This window comes from Portunus trituberculatus, chromosome 41 (genome assembly GCF_017591435.1).
Source record: "Portunus trituberculatus isolate SZX2019 chromosome 41, ASM1759143v1, whole genome shotgun sequence".
NCBI lineage: Eukaryota > Metazoa > Arthropoda > Malacostraca > Decapoda > Portunidae > Portunus > Portunus trituberculatus.
This window is the reverse complement of record NC_059295.1, coordinates 30,705,851-30,722,266: the sequence shown is the minus strand read 5'-3', so window position 1 is coordinate 30,722,266 and position 16,416 is coordinate 30,705,851. Positions and strand designations below refer to the sequence as shown.

Genomic DNA, 16,416 nt, shown 5'->3' with positions numbered 1-16,416 from the left:
ATAGACTGATAGTAAAAGAAATATAGAAAATTTTAAAATCCCAATACATGCATAGCACATCCATCACCAACAAAGCACAAACAATGACCGGCCTTGAGAGACAGTGTTGGAAAGTCTGTGGGTAATTGAGATGCGAAATAATTATTTAATGTATGGATTTTTATTTACTTGTAAGGAATAGTCTATATATATGTTTATATTTATAGTTTGCAATTACAGTAACAGATTGGCAATGTAGAGAAAGCAAAAGAAGGCAGGAAGGAGAAAGAATTACAGAGAGAAAAAAATTGGTGTAATAGCTTGATATAAACATCCAGTCAGTAGAAATGAGTGCAGAATAGTGCAGCATTGGGATCTTAGAGACAAATTATTATTTTTTGTATAATCACTGTGCTGATGCTCAACCTTTCCTCACCTTGTAGAGAGTGCTGGTATATCCTTGAGGGCCGTGACTGGAGCAAAGATGCTGACAAGATGCATTTTGAGTCTGGTGTCAGGATGGGAGTTGGGGCCTTCAACCTGGTGAGTTGTTGGTCTATAAAGGACCTCCTTCTTGACACCTTTATTATTGCAAGAGCAAAGTGTAGTGTCTTCTTTGAATGAGCTACCTCTTTGTAAAGAGATCATTAGAACAGATAGGTCTGCTAAATGTAAAGATATGAGTTTTGATAAATATTCATGCATTCACTATATAAGGATTTGGATACTATGAAAATGTGAGATTTAGTCCAACTTTCATATAGTATTTTCTTCATTGATTTTAAAGTTCTTTTTCATATAATAGTTTTCATAAGGATAACATTATTATCATGATTGTGACTACTTTGTGCAAGATATGATATGTATGACTAACAATTTGTAATGTATAGGTACTGTAGTGGCTTTTTTTTCCATGTACTGTACATGCTTCACAGATTTTGAACTGTGTTTTTATTTTATTTAATTTCTTACTTGCAGATGATTTCGCAGCTTCCACAGAAGATTCTCAAATTGCTAGAATTTGTTGGCTTCTCCGGCAATAAGGTAAGTTATCTACTTTCGATTTCTCACAAAAACATCAACATAATCTCATTTCCTTCCATAGCTACATGTGTAATAGTTTTATGGTTCCCTTCCTACCAAAAAAAACTCCCTCCAGTTGGACAGCCACAGCACAAGGTCTCTTAACTATGCATCTCTTGTCACAATGTCTGCATCCTACATTTCTCTCGCCCTACATATTTTCCCTTGACATTCTGCCTTCTCCTCTCATCTTGTAAATGGTCTCTCTCATATACTTGTTGCTTCACTACAGCACAGGTGGACTTATCGTCTCAAAAACCATATACATATGAGAACTTTACCTCACATAAACACCTGTGTATGTTTTGATTTGTGAATTTTTTTTTTTTTTTTTTCAGATTTATAATGTATATAGTAGTTTCATGTGTATATTCTTGTGGATTTTAATTGTGCCATCAGAAGTCAAAAAAATGTAAATGAAGTGTTTTTTGTCTTGAAGTATTTTGATGTTTGTTTTGCCAAGATACCAAATATCCCATTATTGTGTTGTACATGCTGTGTAATTGTGATTCTTTTGTATTACATCTGTATTTTCCTTTACCTGTGTCTGGTTCAGTCATGTCAGGTAAGAGACCAAAAGGTAATTGCTTTTTACACTAATTGGCTGTTGTTTCTATGTTGTCTAGCAGTGGATGTGTCAGCCTTGTCCGTGTAGTATTCTGTGTCATGTTTTATGTCGAAAGTATTGTTGATTTGTGGGTGCTCCTTGGGATTCTTAGTGGGTTATTTAATCTTGTTTTTGTTTTTATCATGCTTCAATTCTTACTCATGTTAATTAGTTTATTTCTTTTACTTTGTGTGCATGTTTTTTTTTTTTTTTTATGGATTAATGAGCTAAAAAAGATAACTTATAATTTTTATTTATCTGTCTAACATTTATTTTAGCTCACTATCTTAGATTTGAAAATGAAGCTTTGGTATTTTTATAAGAAGTAATTTGAATTTGCCACTATATACATATTGCACTACTGCACTTAAGATAATATTTGCATGCATATACCTTTTTATTTGTTGAGTTTTCACAATCATTTGCACTAAAAAATCATTTACTTGTGTTTCATGGGTAATATGGTTGATGGGGTTTAGTCTTTGATTATACTGTGTGCCTTATATGTATTTTTTATACTTTTTTTGTTCAATATTTCATGGTTGCATAACAAAGAAGGTAAGATAGCAGCCATAAACAATAAAAAGATAAGTGTGGTAGATCTAGTGACAGCAAGCACTTTGATTTCTTCATTACCACCTGTAGGTAATGGAAAACCTTTTTAGAATATTTTGATCCCTTCCCATCATTATTTTTTTGAGGAGTCGTTGAAAGGCAATTTTATTTTGCTTTGTGAATTGTAATAATTTTGTAGAGCTCCTAAGGTAGAGTATATAGTTTTCATCATAAGATTATATTATTCTAGGTAGCTAGTGGAGGTATTGAATGAACTGATACACATATTATATAAAAAGAGCACACTGTTTCAGTCAGCACTGGTTAGTAATAATTGTCTGCTTTGGTGCAGTCGCTGGGTCTGTCTGAGCTGGAGCGAGGGTTCCACTTGGAGGGGTCACTGCGGCGGGTGCTGTGTGCCCTGGTGTTGCTTGGCTACCACCTCATTGCCACCTACGTGCTTGGTACCTCAGAGGGAGATCTGGTAATGGCACAAACCATCCTTGATGATCACTTGAAGGTATGTACTGAATAGTTTGATGTTATACATATACCAATTTTAGCAGTAGCTAATGTCTAATTTCATACTTTTTTTTTCAACTATTTGGGTCAAAACCATTTTTGACATTTTCATGTGAATTTTACCATCATAAATATAATTTTGTTCTGTAAGAATGGAAGAAACGTAGTTGAAGGTGCAATGTACATGATTTCCTCTTTGTTTCAGCTTTATCCAAATGGTGCTTGGTTCTTGTTTTTCGCTGCTCGCCTCGAGTACGTCAAGGGAAATTTTGATCTTGCCATTGAGAAGTACACAACTTCCCTCAACAGTCAGAATGAGTGGCGCCAGTTCCACCACCTGTGCTACTGGGAGCTGATGTGGTGCTGCATCATGAGTGCTCAGTTCAAGTAAGACATGGCTGCCCTGTTGTGATAATGTGCTTAGTACAGTGTTTATTTTCCCTCCACACCCTGATTTCATAACTGGATAGTTTAGTTTTTTTTTTTTTTTTTTTTTTTTTTTTTGTGTGTGTGTGTATTTACCTAATTGTATTTACCTAATTGTAACATACGGAAAAGAGCTATGCTCGTGTTGTCCCGTCTCTATCTAGTGTCGACCGGGGTAATTTGGACCAGGTTTTGACAAACTTTGATACTGTTCCCACATTTATTAAGATAAACTTACAAAAATTTTATGAAAACATAAGCAAGTTATTGCCTTTAAATCACTAACAAAAAAAAAAAAAAAAAAAATTCATAGCAGATTCTTCAGCTTTGAAGTAATAAGCGTGGTTCAGTTATCAAAAAATTGGGGTAATGTGAACCCCCCCACCGGGGTAAACTGAACCACCCATGGGGTAATTTGAACCACCCTTTATAAATGCAAAAAAATATATATATATATATATATATATATATATATATATATATATATATATATATATATATATATGGATATAATTCCTCAAAAAATAAAAGTTTTATTTCATAAACATTGAGCCTTTCACATTCAAAATAACAAAATCAATGGCAAGAAACAGTGTAGAACAAAAAACTGTTACTCATAGACTACATAGCCTACTCATTTACTTGGCTACTTTAGCCAATGTTTTGGTGTAACACTTGAAGTTATTGTATTCAGTAAGAAGATTATTTATTCTGAATGTGAAAGGTACTTTTATAAGGTCCCTATGAAGTGATACATAAGCATATAATAAGCAGATTATATGCATATATATTACTAATGGGCACTCCTAGCAGACGAAAGAGGATCAGCTGAGTAAAAACAGGGTATAGGCTCAGGGTGTCAAAAGACTGGTCACGTTAATTTTCCTACCCACTCGGCAGGCTAGCGAGCAACAGGGAGCTGATTTTTTGTATAAAAATACTGCTCATTGGTTTTCACATTCATTTTTCTATAGATTATTGAGCTCACTATCGCTCGCTAGCCTGTAGAGAGAGTGAGCGGACAATTCCTAGCTTTTTGAAGTCCTTTATAGGCTTAAAGTCTTCATTAAAAATTTCCCTAAATTACCCTAATTATCCTAATAATCAATATTGGGTATATAATGAGTAAGCAATCCCCTTTATAAGCCAAAGATGGCACAGGGCAAAATATTAATACACATTCTCAAAATATAAACAATTGCGCACTAAAAACTACCGGTTCGATTTCCCCCAGTCGCATTTTCCTTACCAGGGTAAATTGAACCAAAAAGTGAGCGTTAATTGTGAGAAAACGAAGCTAAATAAAGTATTGCTGATGAAATCATGTTAAAGTAGAGGTAAAACACTCTATAATCATCAATTTGGAAGAGGATAGTTAGCCGCGTCTGACCGCCACAACAAAGTTCGCCGAAACCGCTGATTTGGTAAACAAACTTTGCCGCACTTTTTTTTGGCAACGATTCAGTGCTTTCAGTCATATAATTGTAATTTCTTTCTTGTATCAATTTTTTTTTTTTATCAAACCTGCACAAGAAATGTGAAAATAGTTACTTTCTATCGTGAAATGCTCAAAACTTCAAAAAGAAATTTATATATGAATTTATTGTAAATAAGAATGAGGCGGTCCGAATTGTACCGGTTCGTTGGACGGTCCGATTTTCCCCGGTCGACACTATCTCTGTTTAATTAATTTATTTATTTTACCTCTAGTGCTGCTTTGATGGCTGCTGGAACCTTAAAATTATCTTTACATGAGCTGAAAAGAAAAAATAGCAGATTTACATAAGCTATATTACTGATATATATTTTTGTCCTTCAGAGAGGGTGAGGAGTATGCCGACAAACTTTTACAGGAGAGCAAATGGTCAAAGGCTACCTATGCTTACCAGAAGGCATCCTGTATGTGCATGAGGATGGATGAACTCACACCAGCAGAGAAGCAAGAACTAAGTGAAACCATGAGGTATGCCACATTGAATGGTTGGAAGTAAGAATGGGTGGATAGTAATTGACATCTTTCCCTTTAGGTCACAAGAGGAGTGGGAACCACTCAATCTACACTGCACTACTACTTAATGGTCATTTCATATAGTATCTAGCAATTTCTGCTGGATGTTAGAACAGTAGAGCTGAGTGTCTCTCATTTCATCATAATATATACTAGTGACCAGACATACAAAGGTCCTTCAAAGTGATCTTGATATCCACTGATTGCTTTTCTCTTGACATCAAAGGTTCAGTATTTTGTTCTAGTATTAGGTTCAGTTCACAGTGAGAGCCTTTCATGGGAAATTTATCTTACTTTCTAATAATTTCAAATTTATAATTTAGATGAATTCTTAATCTTTTCCTGCTCTTCAATAATGTATCTACTTCCACCTTGAAGTAATTACAACTTTATTTTCAGGAGCATACCAGGTCTCAAGCAACGCATTGCTGGCAAGAGTCTTCCAGTTGAAAAGTTTGCTGTCAAGAAGTCACTCAGATTCTTTGCACAAGGAGAAAGGTTATGCCTTTCTGCCTTAGAACTCATTTATGCTTGGAATGGAATCAAGATATTGGCTAAGAAGTATGAAAACATTGAGAAAATTTATTCAATAATTGAGAGAGAACTGAGGAGACTCGAAAAAATCAGAGGTAATTCATTAATATCTTTTTTGTTGTTATTTTGTCACGTTAAAGATCCTGGGTCTGGATGGATCCACTGCATAAAATGAAAGAAGCTGTAAACAAGAAACTTCTTTATTATGATTATAATGATAATCTTTATATAAAATTAATAGTATGTATATCCATTTTAGAGTAAAATTATATAAAAATAATTCCAGTTAAAATATAATTTTATTTAATGTAATTAAATTTATGAAGAAATTTAAAAAATAAAACATACATCACATTTCAAAAATTTAAGGCTAATGCTGAAAATAAACAAAAACTAGTGTAAATTCCTTTTCTTCCATATTTTTCCTATAAAAAGTGCAGGGCTATTCTTCCGTCTAAAAAAATAAAAAAAAAAATGTTGCCCCGGAACAAATGAAAATGACCAATTAGTCTATCTGTATTCTATACATGGAGATCAATATAATGATGAGGAATGTGGATCATTGTCATTTTTTTGCTATTTTTGCTGAAGATTGAAGTATTATGGATGCAGGGCTCAGTATCCAATTGGAACAAGTTCACCTGAAACAAATGAAAAAATGACAAGTTACTCTGAATGCATCATGTATTCACTGCATTGTAATGTTTTATTTGTTTTTTATTGTTTAATTTTATTTTACACTGACACATAAAAACTAGTTGTTGACAGCTTACTGACAGTTTGAACTGTAGACCTTGGGCTATACTTTTAGGCCTGGGTTATCTGTTTCCATTTGTTGACGGGTCTTGAGTCTAAGAGGGGGTCAGTTGGTGTCACATCATTGGTATCCACCACAGTGACATCACCCTCCAGCTCTATAGTCACTTCATGAAGCAGTTCATTAACTGCTCTTCCTGCAGGCCTCATCTTTTACACATAAGGCAAAGATGTTAATCTGTAAAAGAAAAAAATATATGCATTTTTATTCAGGAATATGTATATAACAACAGCTACATTATTCATAGAAGTATTCAAACATCAGAATACATATATAGCCTAATATTAGGCTATTAATTCCTGTATATAACATATAATAATTACTATAAAACCATGTTCCATAATGAGACCTAAAAGTAAAAAGAAATTACATAAACATGAACTGTGGGTCCAAGCAGACCCAGCTAATGTGCGTTAATTACACGTAAAATGATGATGAAGGGAGACATACACACATCCCTCTCAATATCTTGATCCACACTGGTGTGGAAGAGACACACAGCTGCCCCCTCCTCTTTTGGTGAAAAAAAAAGTGGCATTTTCAATAAGTGCACCACCCATGTGTCCACATGGATCCAGCATTACCTGTCTAGAGTTAATTAAACTTGTGCTTATATGAAACCATGATTATTTAGACATAGGAAGGAGCTTTTTGTGGAAGAAAAAATAAGATTATTGGCATATTTATGATGAAGGCAAGACTGTGAGCATGAAATTAGTGTGAAAGAATTATTTGATCGAGGTAATTTGAGGATACCAATGAAGACATTTTCAAATGGAATATTAATATGAAATTATAATCTACAGTCCAAAATGATACATTTGAGAGATGTTTGGGATGAAAGGTGAGAGGAGGGAGTTTATAAAAGCTTTTGTGTATCTAGTAACAAGGATTTTATTTATTTGGAATGAATTATCCAGTTGAATTAAATTTTTTATAAATATCCTGTTTTAGTTTTCATTCTCATAAGGATAATTATACATAATGCACACATTAACTTATGTTAAAGATCATACATTACTTGTGATATGTTACACTTGTCTCCTGTGTCAAGTCTTTCCTTTACATCTTTACATCATATATCTGTCAACAGCGGACAACAGGAGTGAGTACTACTATGATGACTACTTGCTGGCAAACCTGTTGAAGGGCTCCTGCCTGGCCTATATGAACTCCCCACTGCAGGCTGAGGAATGCTTTAAGTTTATTGTAAGCAATGAGAAGAAAATCAAAGAAGACACCTACCTCGTGCCCAATGCTCTACTTGAGCTGGGCCTCCTTCTGCTTCGAGCCAATGACCTAGAACAGTCACGCATCATCCTAGAACATGCCAAGTAAGTATTCATATCCTTGGGTTAAAGATGCTATCATTAAAAACTTTCTTTTCATTATGACACACAGCTCTAAATTTCCATTGAAGTTTGCTATAAATTGTTTTTATGTAAGAATACTTTTATCATTTCAGTCTTGACTTACTGTAGCTACATAATGGGAAAGTAACCATGATTTGGTGCGTAGGCCATTGGATATGACAGCAACCAAACCTTAAATTGCACATTTATCTTATTCAGAGGAGAGAATTAGAAGAAACCTATAGCATTATCATTTATAATGAGACATTTCTCATGACTTGTGAATTTTTTTTAACATTGTGCTGAGATCCTGACTTTTTAATACAGTAAGCCATAGGACCATCCCTTCCCTCTGGATCTGACAGAAATATATGTGTGTGTGTGTGTGTGTGTGTGTGTGTGTGTGTGTGTGGGTAATTCACCATGATTGTCTGCTGGTCACCCAGCCAGTCTTTCCCATTACGGAGCGAGCTCAGATCTTCAGGTAGAACTGAGACCACAACACACTCCACACACCGGGAAAGCAAGGCCACAACCCCTTGAATTATATCCCGTACCTATTTACTGCTAGGTGAACAGGGGCTACACATTAAGAGGCTTGCCAATTTGCCTTGCCACTTCCTGGGTCTCAAATGCAGACCCTCTTGGTTGTGAGCCGAACGTGCTAACCACTACACTATGTGTGTGTGTGTGTGTGTGTGTGTGTGTGTGTGTGTGTGTGTGTGTGTTTGTTTACCTAGTTGTAGTTTTACAGGGCCTGGGCTTTATGCTCATGTGGCCCTGTCTCCATATCTGCATTTATCCAATCTTACTTTAAAAGTATGCATGCTCGTTGCAGACACTACTTCATTTAAGCTGTTCCATGTCTCAATACATCTTTGCAGGAAACTATATTTTTTAACATCTGTTTACCTAGTTGTATTTACCAAATTGTATGTTACAGGGTTGAGCGGGGCTCATAGTGACCTGTCTCCATATCTATATTTATCTAACTTTTCCTTAAATTTGTGCACACTTTCTGCTGTTGCACTCTTATCACTTAATCCATTCCAGATATCCACTGTCCTATATGGAAAACTGAACTTCTTAATGTTCCTCAGACACTGACTTTTCATTACTTGTTTTGGAATGCCCTCTTGTTCGTCTATCCCCATTCTCCATCAGTGTTACCAGATCTTGTCTATCTATCTTTTCCATACAGTTTACTAACTTGTAGATTGTCATTAGGTCCCCTCTTTCTCATCTATCCTTCAAGGTTGGTAATTCCATTTCCTTCACTCTTTCTTTGTAAGGAAGATCCCTTATTTCTGGAACCATCTTTGTAGCAGTCCTTTGGATTCTCTCTAATTTCTTGATGTCTTTTTGCTTGTATGGTGACCATACCACTGCTGCATATTCCAGTCTAGGTCTTATCATAGTGGTTATTATCTTTTTCATCATACTCTCATCCATGTAATTGAATGCCACCCTGATGTTAGTGTCTTTTATGTTGAAGCAAATAGCCCATTTATGTGTCTTTCTGGAGTCAGGGTGTCTTGTATAATCACTCCCAGGTCTTTCTCTCTACTCCATTTCACTATAATATCTTTTCCCAATTTTTATTCCTACATAGGTCTTCTGTTACTTTTACCCTTTTCCATTGGATGGCATTTCCTAGTACTAAATTCTAATTTCCACTTTTGGTTCCAGTTCCAAATCTTGTCAATATCTTTCTGAAAATCCATACAGTCATAGATGTTTCTTATTACTCTCATAAGCTTTGCATCATCTGCAAACAAATTTATATAGCTATCGAAATCCTCTTGTATATCATTTACTTATACTTAGAACATAATTGGTGCCAGCACCAAATCCTGTGATACTTCACTGGTAACTGTGTTCCAGCTTGACGGGATATCTCTTATCATTGTCCTTATTTCCCCATCAGTTAAGTAGCCTGTCATCCACTTCAAGATATTTCCTTGTATTCTGTTTTTCATAGGAATCTTCTATGTGGTACTCTGTCAAAAGCCTTCTTAATATCTAGACTAGATACACTGTGGCAACCCATCCATCTCTCCCTTTACTTCCTTGTACTTTGTCTATTACTCTAGTATAAAAGCTTAGCAAATTTGTTCTGAATGATTTTCTTTTCCTGAAACCAAATTGGGAGATATTTATTATTTCCTTTTTCCTCCAGATATTCTAATCAATTTTCTTTGATAACAGTTTCACAGATCTTTCCCATAACACTAGTTAGTGGCACAGGTCTATAATTTAGGGGTTCAGTCTTTTTCCCTCTTTTGCATATTGGGACTATATTTGCTCTTTTCCACTCCTTTGGTACCTTCCCTTCCATTAAAGAGTTATTGATTACATCTCAAATTGGCTCCACTACTTGTTCTTTACATTCTCACAGTGTCCATCCTGACACTTCATCTGGCCCCATTGCTATTCTTACATCCACCTTTTCTAGTAATTCTCTTAATTTTCTGTTTTTCTATCATGACGTTTCCTAATCCTTCCTGTGTCACTTGGCTGTTTGGCTCTATGAACTCTTCCGCTTCATAAAATACTGATTTAAAGCTCTCATTCATAAGTTCACTCATTTCTTCCGTTGTTTCATATATCCTACTTCCTTTAATTAACCTAGTAATGATCTCTCTGTCAGTTTTCCATCTATATATTTATGATAAAGCTTGGGTTTCTTTTCACCTCTCTTCACTACATCCTTTTCAAAATTTCTCTCCTCCTCCCTTCTTATCCTAACATATTCGTTTTGTGCCTCTTTATACTGATTCCTATTTACTTAATTTTGTTGCTTCCTTAATTTTTTCCAAGCTGCATCCTTATACTTTTTAATTTTGGCACATAAAGCATTATATTACTCTCCCATTGTACTTCTCCAGGAATATATCATACTTCTCTTGAATTGTCTTGCCTTACATAATTTCCTCCACTCAATACTACCAAAGAAGCTTCTTAACCCTCCAAAATTTGACTTTGCATGGTTCCATCTTTTTTGCCTGTGTCTCTCATTGCATTTAAAATTTCCTGATCCTCTAAATCTATTTTTAGGACCACATTATCACTTTTTTCCATTGGACTAAGATATTTGTTGTTTGGACAAGACTCCAGTATTTTTGTGAAAAACCAATTCTAGCATTGATGGTTCTTCTCTATATCTTGTATAGTCCCTTTCCCATTGTTCCAATGTGTTTACCATTTCCAGATGTAACACTTCCTCTCCCAGCACCCAGCATGACTGTTTGTGTCCATTTCTTCCCAATTAACATGTTTACAGTTGAAATTTCCCACAAGTAGCACTATTCTGTCCTTCCTTAATACATTGTCCAGGCAATTTAGCACTTCTCTTTGCATTTCTTTATGTACATCAAGCTTTCCTGCATTAGTCTTTGGTGGCACATATGCAACTGTGATACTCTCTTTTCCTTCCCACTGGTCCTAATTGTTATACTTAAAACCTCTGCCAGTCCATCCCCGTATTGTTCTTCCTCCATGTATATATTCTCTCGAGTCATTATCAATACTCCTTCTGCTTTTCCCCTTCTATCTCTCCACCAAACAATATATCCCTGCTCTTTAAAATTCACTTGGACTTTGTGTGTGTGTTTCACTGTTTGATCTGCTGCAGTCTCTGACGAGACAGCCAGACGTTACCTACGGAACGAGCTCAGAGCTCATTATTTCCGATCTTCGGATAGGCCTGAGACCAGGCACACACCACACACCGGGACAACAAGGTCACAACTCCTCGATTTACATCCAGTACCTACTCACTGCTAGGTGAACAGGGGCTACACGTGAAAGGAGACACACCCAAATATCTCCACCTGGCTGGGGAATCGAACCCCGGTCCTCTGGCTTGTGAAGCCAGCACTCTAATCACTGAGCTACCGTGTGTGTGTGTGTGTGTGTGTGTGTGTGTGTGTGTGTGTGTGTGTGTGTGTGTGTGTGTGTGTGTGTGTGTGTGTGTGTGTGTGTGTGTGGTGCCTGGTCTGAGCCACAGTCGTATGAATTGCTGGCCTAGTACGTAGAAAGATAACTGTACAAAAATTTAACATATTTGATTCTATAAGGTATATACTTGTTCTTAACTAGCATATGTGTGTCCTCAGGAATAACTACAAGGGTTACTCCCTGGAGTCTCGGTTACATTTCCGTGTGCATGCCACACTGAACAAGATCAGCACTCTACAGAAAGGCTCACAGTCTGTAGGCTCCAACCCCATGGACTCGTACCCCTCCATCAGCCGCTCCCCTTCCCCCTGCCACTCCAAGACTTCTGGCACTACCAATGGCACTGGCCCTCATCTCAAGCCTACCAAGAATGGCAAGTCCATCTCCACACATCCTTGATAAACCAGATAGTGAGCTCTTGAAGGAATGTGTGAATGCTAGTGTGTGTTTTAAATGTAGTACTGATTTTGTTTTTGTTTTGTAATGTTGAGTGTCACATCCAAAGATAGTAAATACTCAGAGAATTGTGGGTGTAATCCCAACAGTAAGCATTAGAAAAGTGCATTCCGTAATATTTTTTTTAAGTGTGCAATATTTTCTGTGATTTGCTTTAGTGTATAGCTATCCAGTTTATACTTTTTAATCAAGATACTGAAGACTGTGTGATGAAAGCCAGTGCTCAGAATCAGTTTGGGTGTAGGAAAGTTTCATTTAAGCTCCAAGGGAACACCTCTATGACTTGTAATGCCATCTAGAATAATTCCAGAATCTTAGATATTTTCAGTCTTAAATTAGTAAAGTTTAAGGCCAAACAAAAGATTTATTATATTTTCAAAAATTGTTAACTGCTGTTGATCATTATTTGGAATCAACTCTTGCTGCTACAAGTAATTCCTATGATTTATAGGTTATGTTAATGATCCATATTGTATATCCTGGATCAGTAGCAGTATGTGCTACTTTTTTGTTACCAGCACAGAGGATGAAGTTCCCAGTCCTACATATCCCACCCTCTTACTTTCCTTTTATAACTTACATGGATTACAATGGTAGTGTTCCTTCATCTTGGCCATGGAGTGTGTGTGTGTGTGTGTGTGTGTGTGTGTGTGTGTGCGTGCGTGCGTGCGTGCGTGCGTGTGTGTGTGTGCGTGTGTGTGTGTGTGTGTGTGTGTGTGTGTGTGTGTGTGTGTGTGTGTGTGTGTGTGTGTGTGTGTGTGTGTGTTTTCAAAACACAGCTTGGATCACACATATTTCAGAAGTTAGAAATTTAACATAAGGTTTCAGATTTTTCTCTCCATTAAACTTCACTAGAGGTGTATGATATTAGAACTCTGTCTAAGGAGAGTGTGTTTAAAGGCCAAGGTGGTATGAGACTTGTCAGATTGTCTGAGCAAGGCGTTTCACCATATAGTCCCAGTTCACTGATTATGATTATCAGGCATTTATATAGTAACAAATTAAGTAATCTTATTGTGAGGTTCTTGGTGAAAAGTAGAAAGTAGTTCATGAAGGAAAGAGTATTTATTCCCTAGAAAAGTTTGAAAATTTATTGTTATAGTCAGAATCAAAGTGATAGTATCAGGTAATATCCTCATAAGTATAAATTAGCAGGTGTAGCACTTTTTAGGTGAACATGAATTCATATATTGTTGATGAAAGTGTGGATTTCTATATATTCTATTAAAAAAGAGGATGTTTAGCCAAAAAGTGGTGATATAGAGGCATTCTAATACAATATTTTGTTAAATTTATTAGAGGATATATTCATATTTTAGTGGAAATGTTGAATTTGAAAGATGGCTATAAAAATGTAGAGTGTAGACTTCATCGCACTACCTAATGGAAGAATATAGTATTGGTCAGCTATTTTTATTCAAAGAAAGACCCACTAAAATTGGTTAATTTTTCCACAGTTAAGTTTCTACTTGTGATTCACTGAAAATCATTCATGATAAATCACCAAAAAGTAGGACTGACTTTGAAAATTGCATGCAAAGCTCCTCTACAGCATAAGTTTTTAGGAAATTACAAAAACTGTTATTTTCTGAAAGTTAAGAATACTTTGAGTGTCTTTATATGGGTAATTCAGAATCAGATACTTTATTTTGGTCTTGTCCAATCACTGACCATAGAAGGTAGGTGTGGTGATGGTGGTGGTAGTAGTAGTAGTAGTGGTAGTGGTAGTACATAATAGCAGTAGTAGCAGTGGCATAAGTGATGGTAGTAGTGGAGGCATTTAAAGCCCAGTTTCTATCTAACAGAACACATAATAATGGTTTTATCCTACTTAGTGAGTTACATGTGTTGCCTTGTCTTCTCCAACTATCACAAATTTTTTTTTTTTATGTAACTCTACTGGACTCCACTGTTAGTTTTTCACATTGATCTTCACCAAAGCTCTTTCTAGGTATACAATTCTAATCCATGAAACATACATGTCCATATCAAGTAAGTACATCATTTTGTAGTTATTCCTTTGTTCCTCAAGGTGGTTCATTTGCATGTTGTCACTTGAGCATATTTTTTGAACTAAGAAATTTTGTACATATGTTTTTATTACTGCCTTAAATGTCATGAGATCATAAATGAGCACTGGAGCAAGTCTTGAATTGGTATGTGTGAGTCTGCAGGTACAACCCATATTTTTCCTATTGCTCTTTTCCAGTCTTCATACAGAAAGTGTTTTATAGCATTTTTCCGTACAGTATGCATTTCTTCCTCACTTTGTTGTCACAAAACAAGTGGTGAGCTAGCAAGAAGCAGCTCATGTCTTAGTTGTGCTTCCCCGACACTGTCCTTTGTGTAGGCCAGTGTGTGAAGTGAGGCTGAATGTGGTAATGATATACATACTGCAAGCTCTAGTCAAAGTTTTAGAAAATTGTAGTAGAAATTGAAACATTCCAACCCATTTGGTATCTATAGATATTGTTTGTAGAGAGTATATTGTTATTTGACTGTTAGAGTGTGTGTGTGTGTGTGTGTGTGTGTGTGTGTGTGTGTGTGTGTGTGTGTGTGTGTGTGTGTGTGTATTTACAGAGTGCTATTGACATTTTAGAAGTGTGTCTTTGTATTTATCTTAAGCCATGTAAAATCAAAGTCCTTATCATGTGTATCATAAGCATCAATGTAAATGACTGTTAACATTAGTGCCATATGGATCAAAATGATATTTTTGCAATGAAAACTATTCTTTTTTTAAATGGATCCTTTTAAACCCACTGTAACCTCTGCATATTTGACACTAAGAAAACATGCAAGATACCTGCATTTGAATTTTCCTGTGCATTTGTGTGGAATTTAAAACTTTGGTGACTATATATAGGACGTAATTCTCGGTCTGCTTAGAGGAAGGGTTTTGAAGTGTAGGAATGTTATGATGATCCTCCTATGGCTTGGCAGGCAAAGCACATACACTATCAACACTATCATGTCTAGTCTGAGTGCTTTGAGGATGGAGGGGACGGCTGTTGGCTCTCACCTCACATGTGTTGCCGGTGGTGTGTCCATGAGCAGGAGTGGCTGGACCTTATGCTGTCTCCCTTTTGTGTGGCCTTACTGTGCTGGCATTGTGTAAAATAAACAGCACCATGAAATATCTTCCCATTTTTTTTTTTTTTTTCTACTATTTCGTGGTAAAGTGTGTTTTGCATAAAGTCATGTGTTGGGCAGATCATGGCACAGATATCTCTCATCTTCACCCATTGGATACTGAATAGTTTTGTTTTTATGTTTTAAGAAGACAAAACATTGCAAAATTGCCATAGTTTGTTTTCAAGATTTTGAAATGTTTGAGAAGCGTTTGTTTCTTTATTTTAAGTAGGTATCTGTATGGTTTTGTTTTGATGATGAATTTTCATTTATTAGAGATTGTAGAATGTACTATTAAGGATTATGCTTGTTTTGAGTTTTCAATTTAGTAGAGAGAGAGAGAGAGAGAGAGAGAGAGAGAGAGAGAGAGAATATTAACGTTCATATCCAGAAAAAAAAAAGTTGTATAAAAGAATATCTTGTAAAGCAATAAAATGAAAGAATTTTAAGTGACATTTGATTAACTCAGAATTCCTGGATGACTAGATTTTTTTTCATTCAAATATATTATAATTTTATATTATTATGTATTTTGTCACCCCAAAGAAAGAACATTCTCTGCGGCGAAGGCCAAATGTAAGATAGATGGTCCACGGTATTGATCCTCAGGAGGGACACTAGTGTGTTCGAAGGCTGTAAGACACTGAGATGGACTCGGTGAAGTGTATTCCTTCTTGTGGAATACTGGGACCATTATTCTCTGACATGGGTGATTTATCTCAACTGTTGTCAAGGTTTTCAAGGGTATCCACATGATCATAAGACTAACAATAGCTGTAGCCTTTATCCCTAGAAAAGACCGCCATATGAAGCCTACAAAACATCTCTGGACTTAGAAAATAATCCTTATGAGATGCCAAAGCACTTCAGAATACAAATGCAGCTGGCTTCTTTTATGGATCAATAATAGGACCTCTGATATTATCTCAGTTTTGGAGACTGGGTGACCGTGCAGTAGTTAGCGTTCAAAAGATTACGAGATTGA

General features: G+C 35.9%; 1 protein-coding gene across 7 annotated transcripts in view; it reads left to right on the top strand.

The window, feature by feature from the left end:
- LOC123516429 (tetratricopeptide repeat protein 39B-like) overlaps positions 1–15,104 on the top strand; it is a 152,846-nt gene extending 137,742 nt beyond the window's left edge. For 3 of the 7 annotated variants that reach the window (XM_045275699.1, XM_045275697.1, XM_045275698.1), the window contains exons 7-15: positions 423–522; positions 958–1,023; positions 1,619–1,642; positions 2,577–2,744; positions 2,952–3,133; positions 4,992–5,135; positions 5,580–5,809; positions 7,625–7,865; positions 12,002–15,104. In XM_045275699.1, the coding sequence (XP_045131634.1) occupies positions 423–522; positions 958–1,023; positions 1,619–1,642; positions 2,577–2,744; positions 2,952–3,133; positions 4,992–5,135; positions 5,580–5,809; positions 7,625–7,865; positions 12,002–12,242 (1,396 nt within the window). In that variant the 3' untranslated portion in view covers positions 12,243–15,104. Of the gene's footprint in view, positions 1–422; positions 523–957; positions 1,024–1,618; positions 1,643–2,224; positions 2,228–2,576; positions 2,745–2,951; positions 3,134–4,991; positions 5,136–5,579; positions 5,810–7,624; positions 7,866–12,001 lie in introns of all 7 variants that reach the window. The other 4 variants (XM_045275702.1, XM_045275703.1, XM_045275700.1 and 1 more) reach the window with 3 other exon arrangements.
- The last annotated feature ends 1,312 nt before the right edge of the window (positions 15,105–16,416 follow it).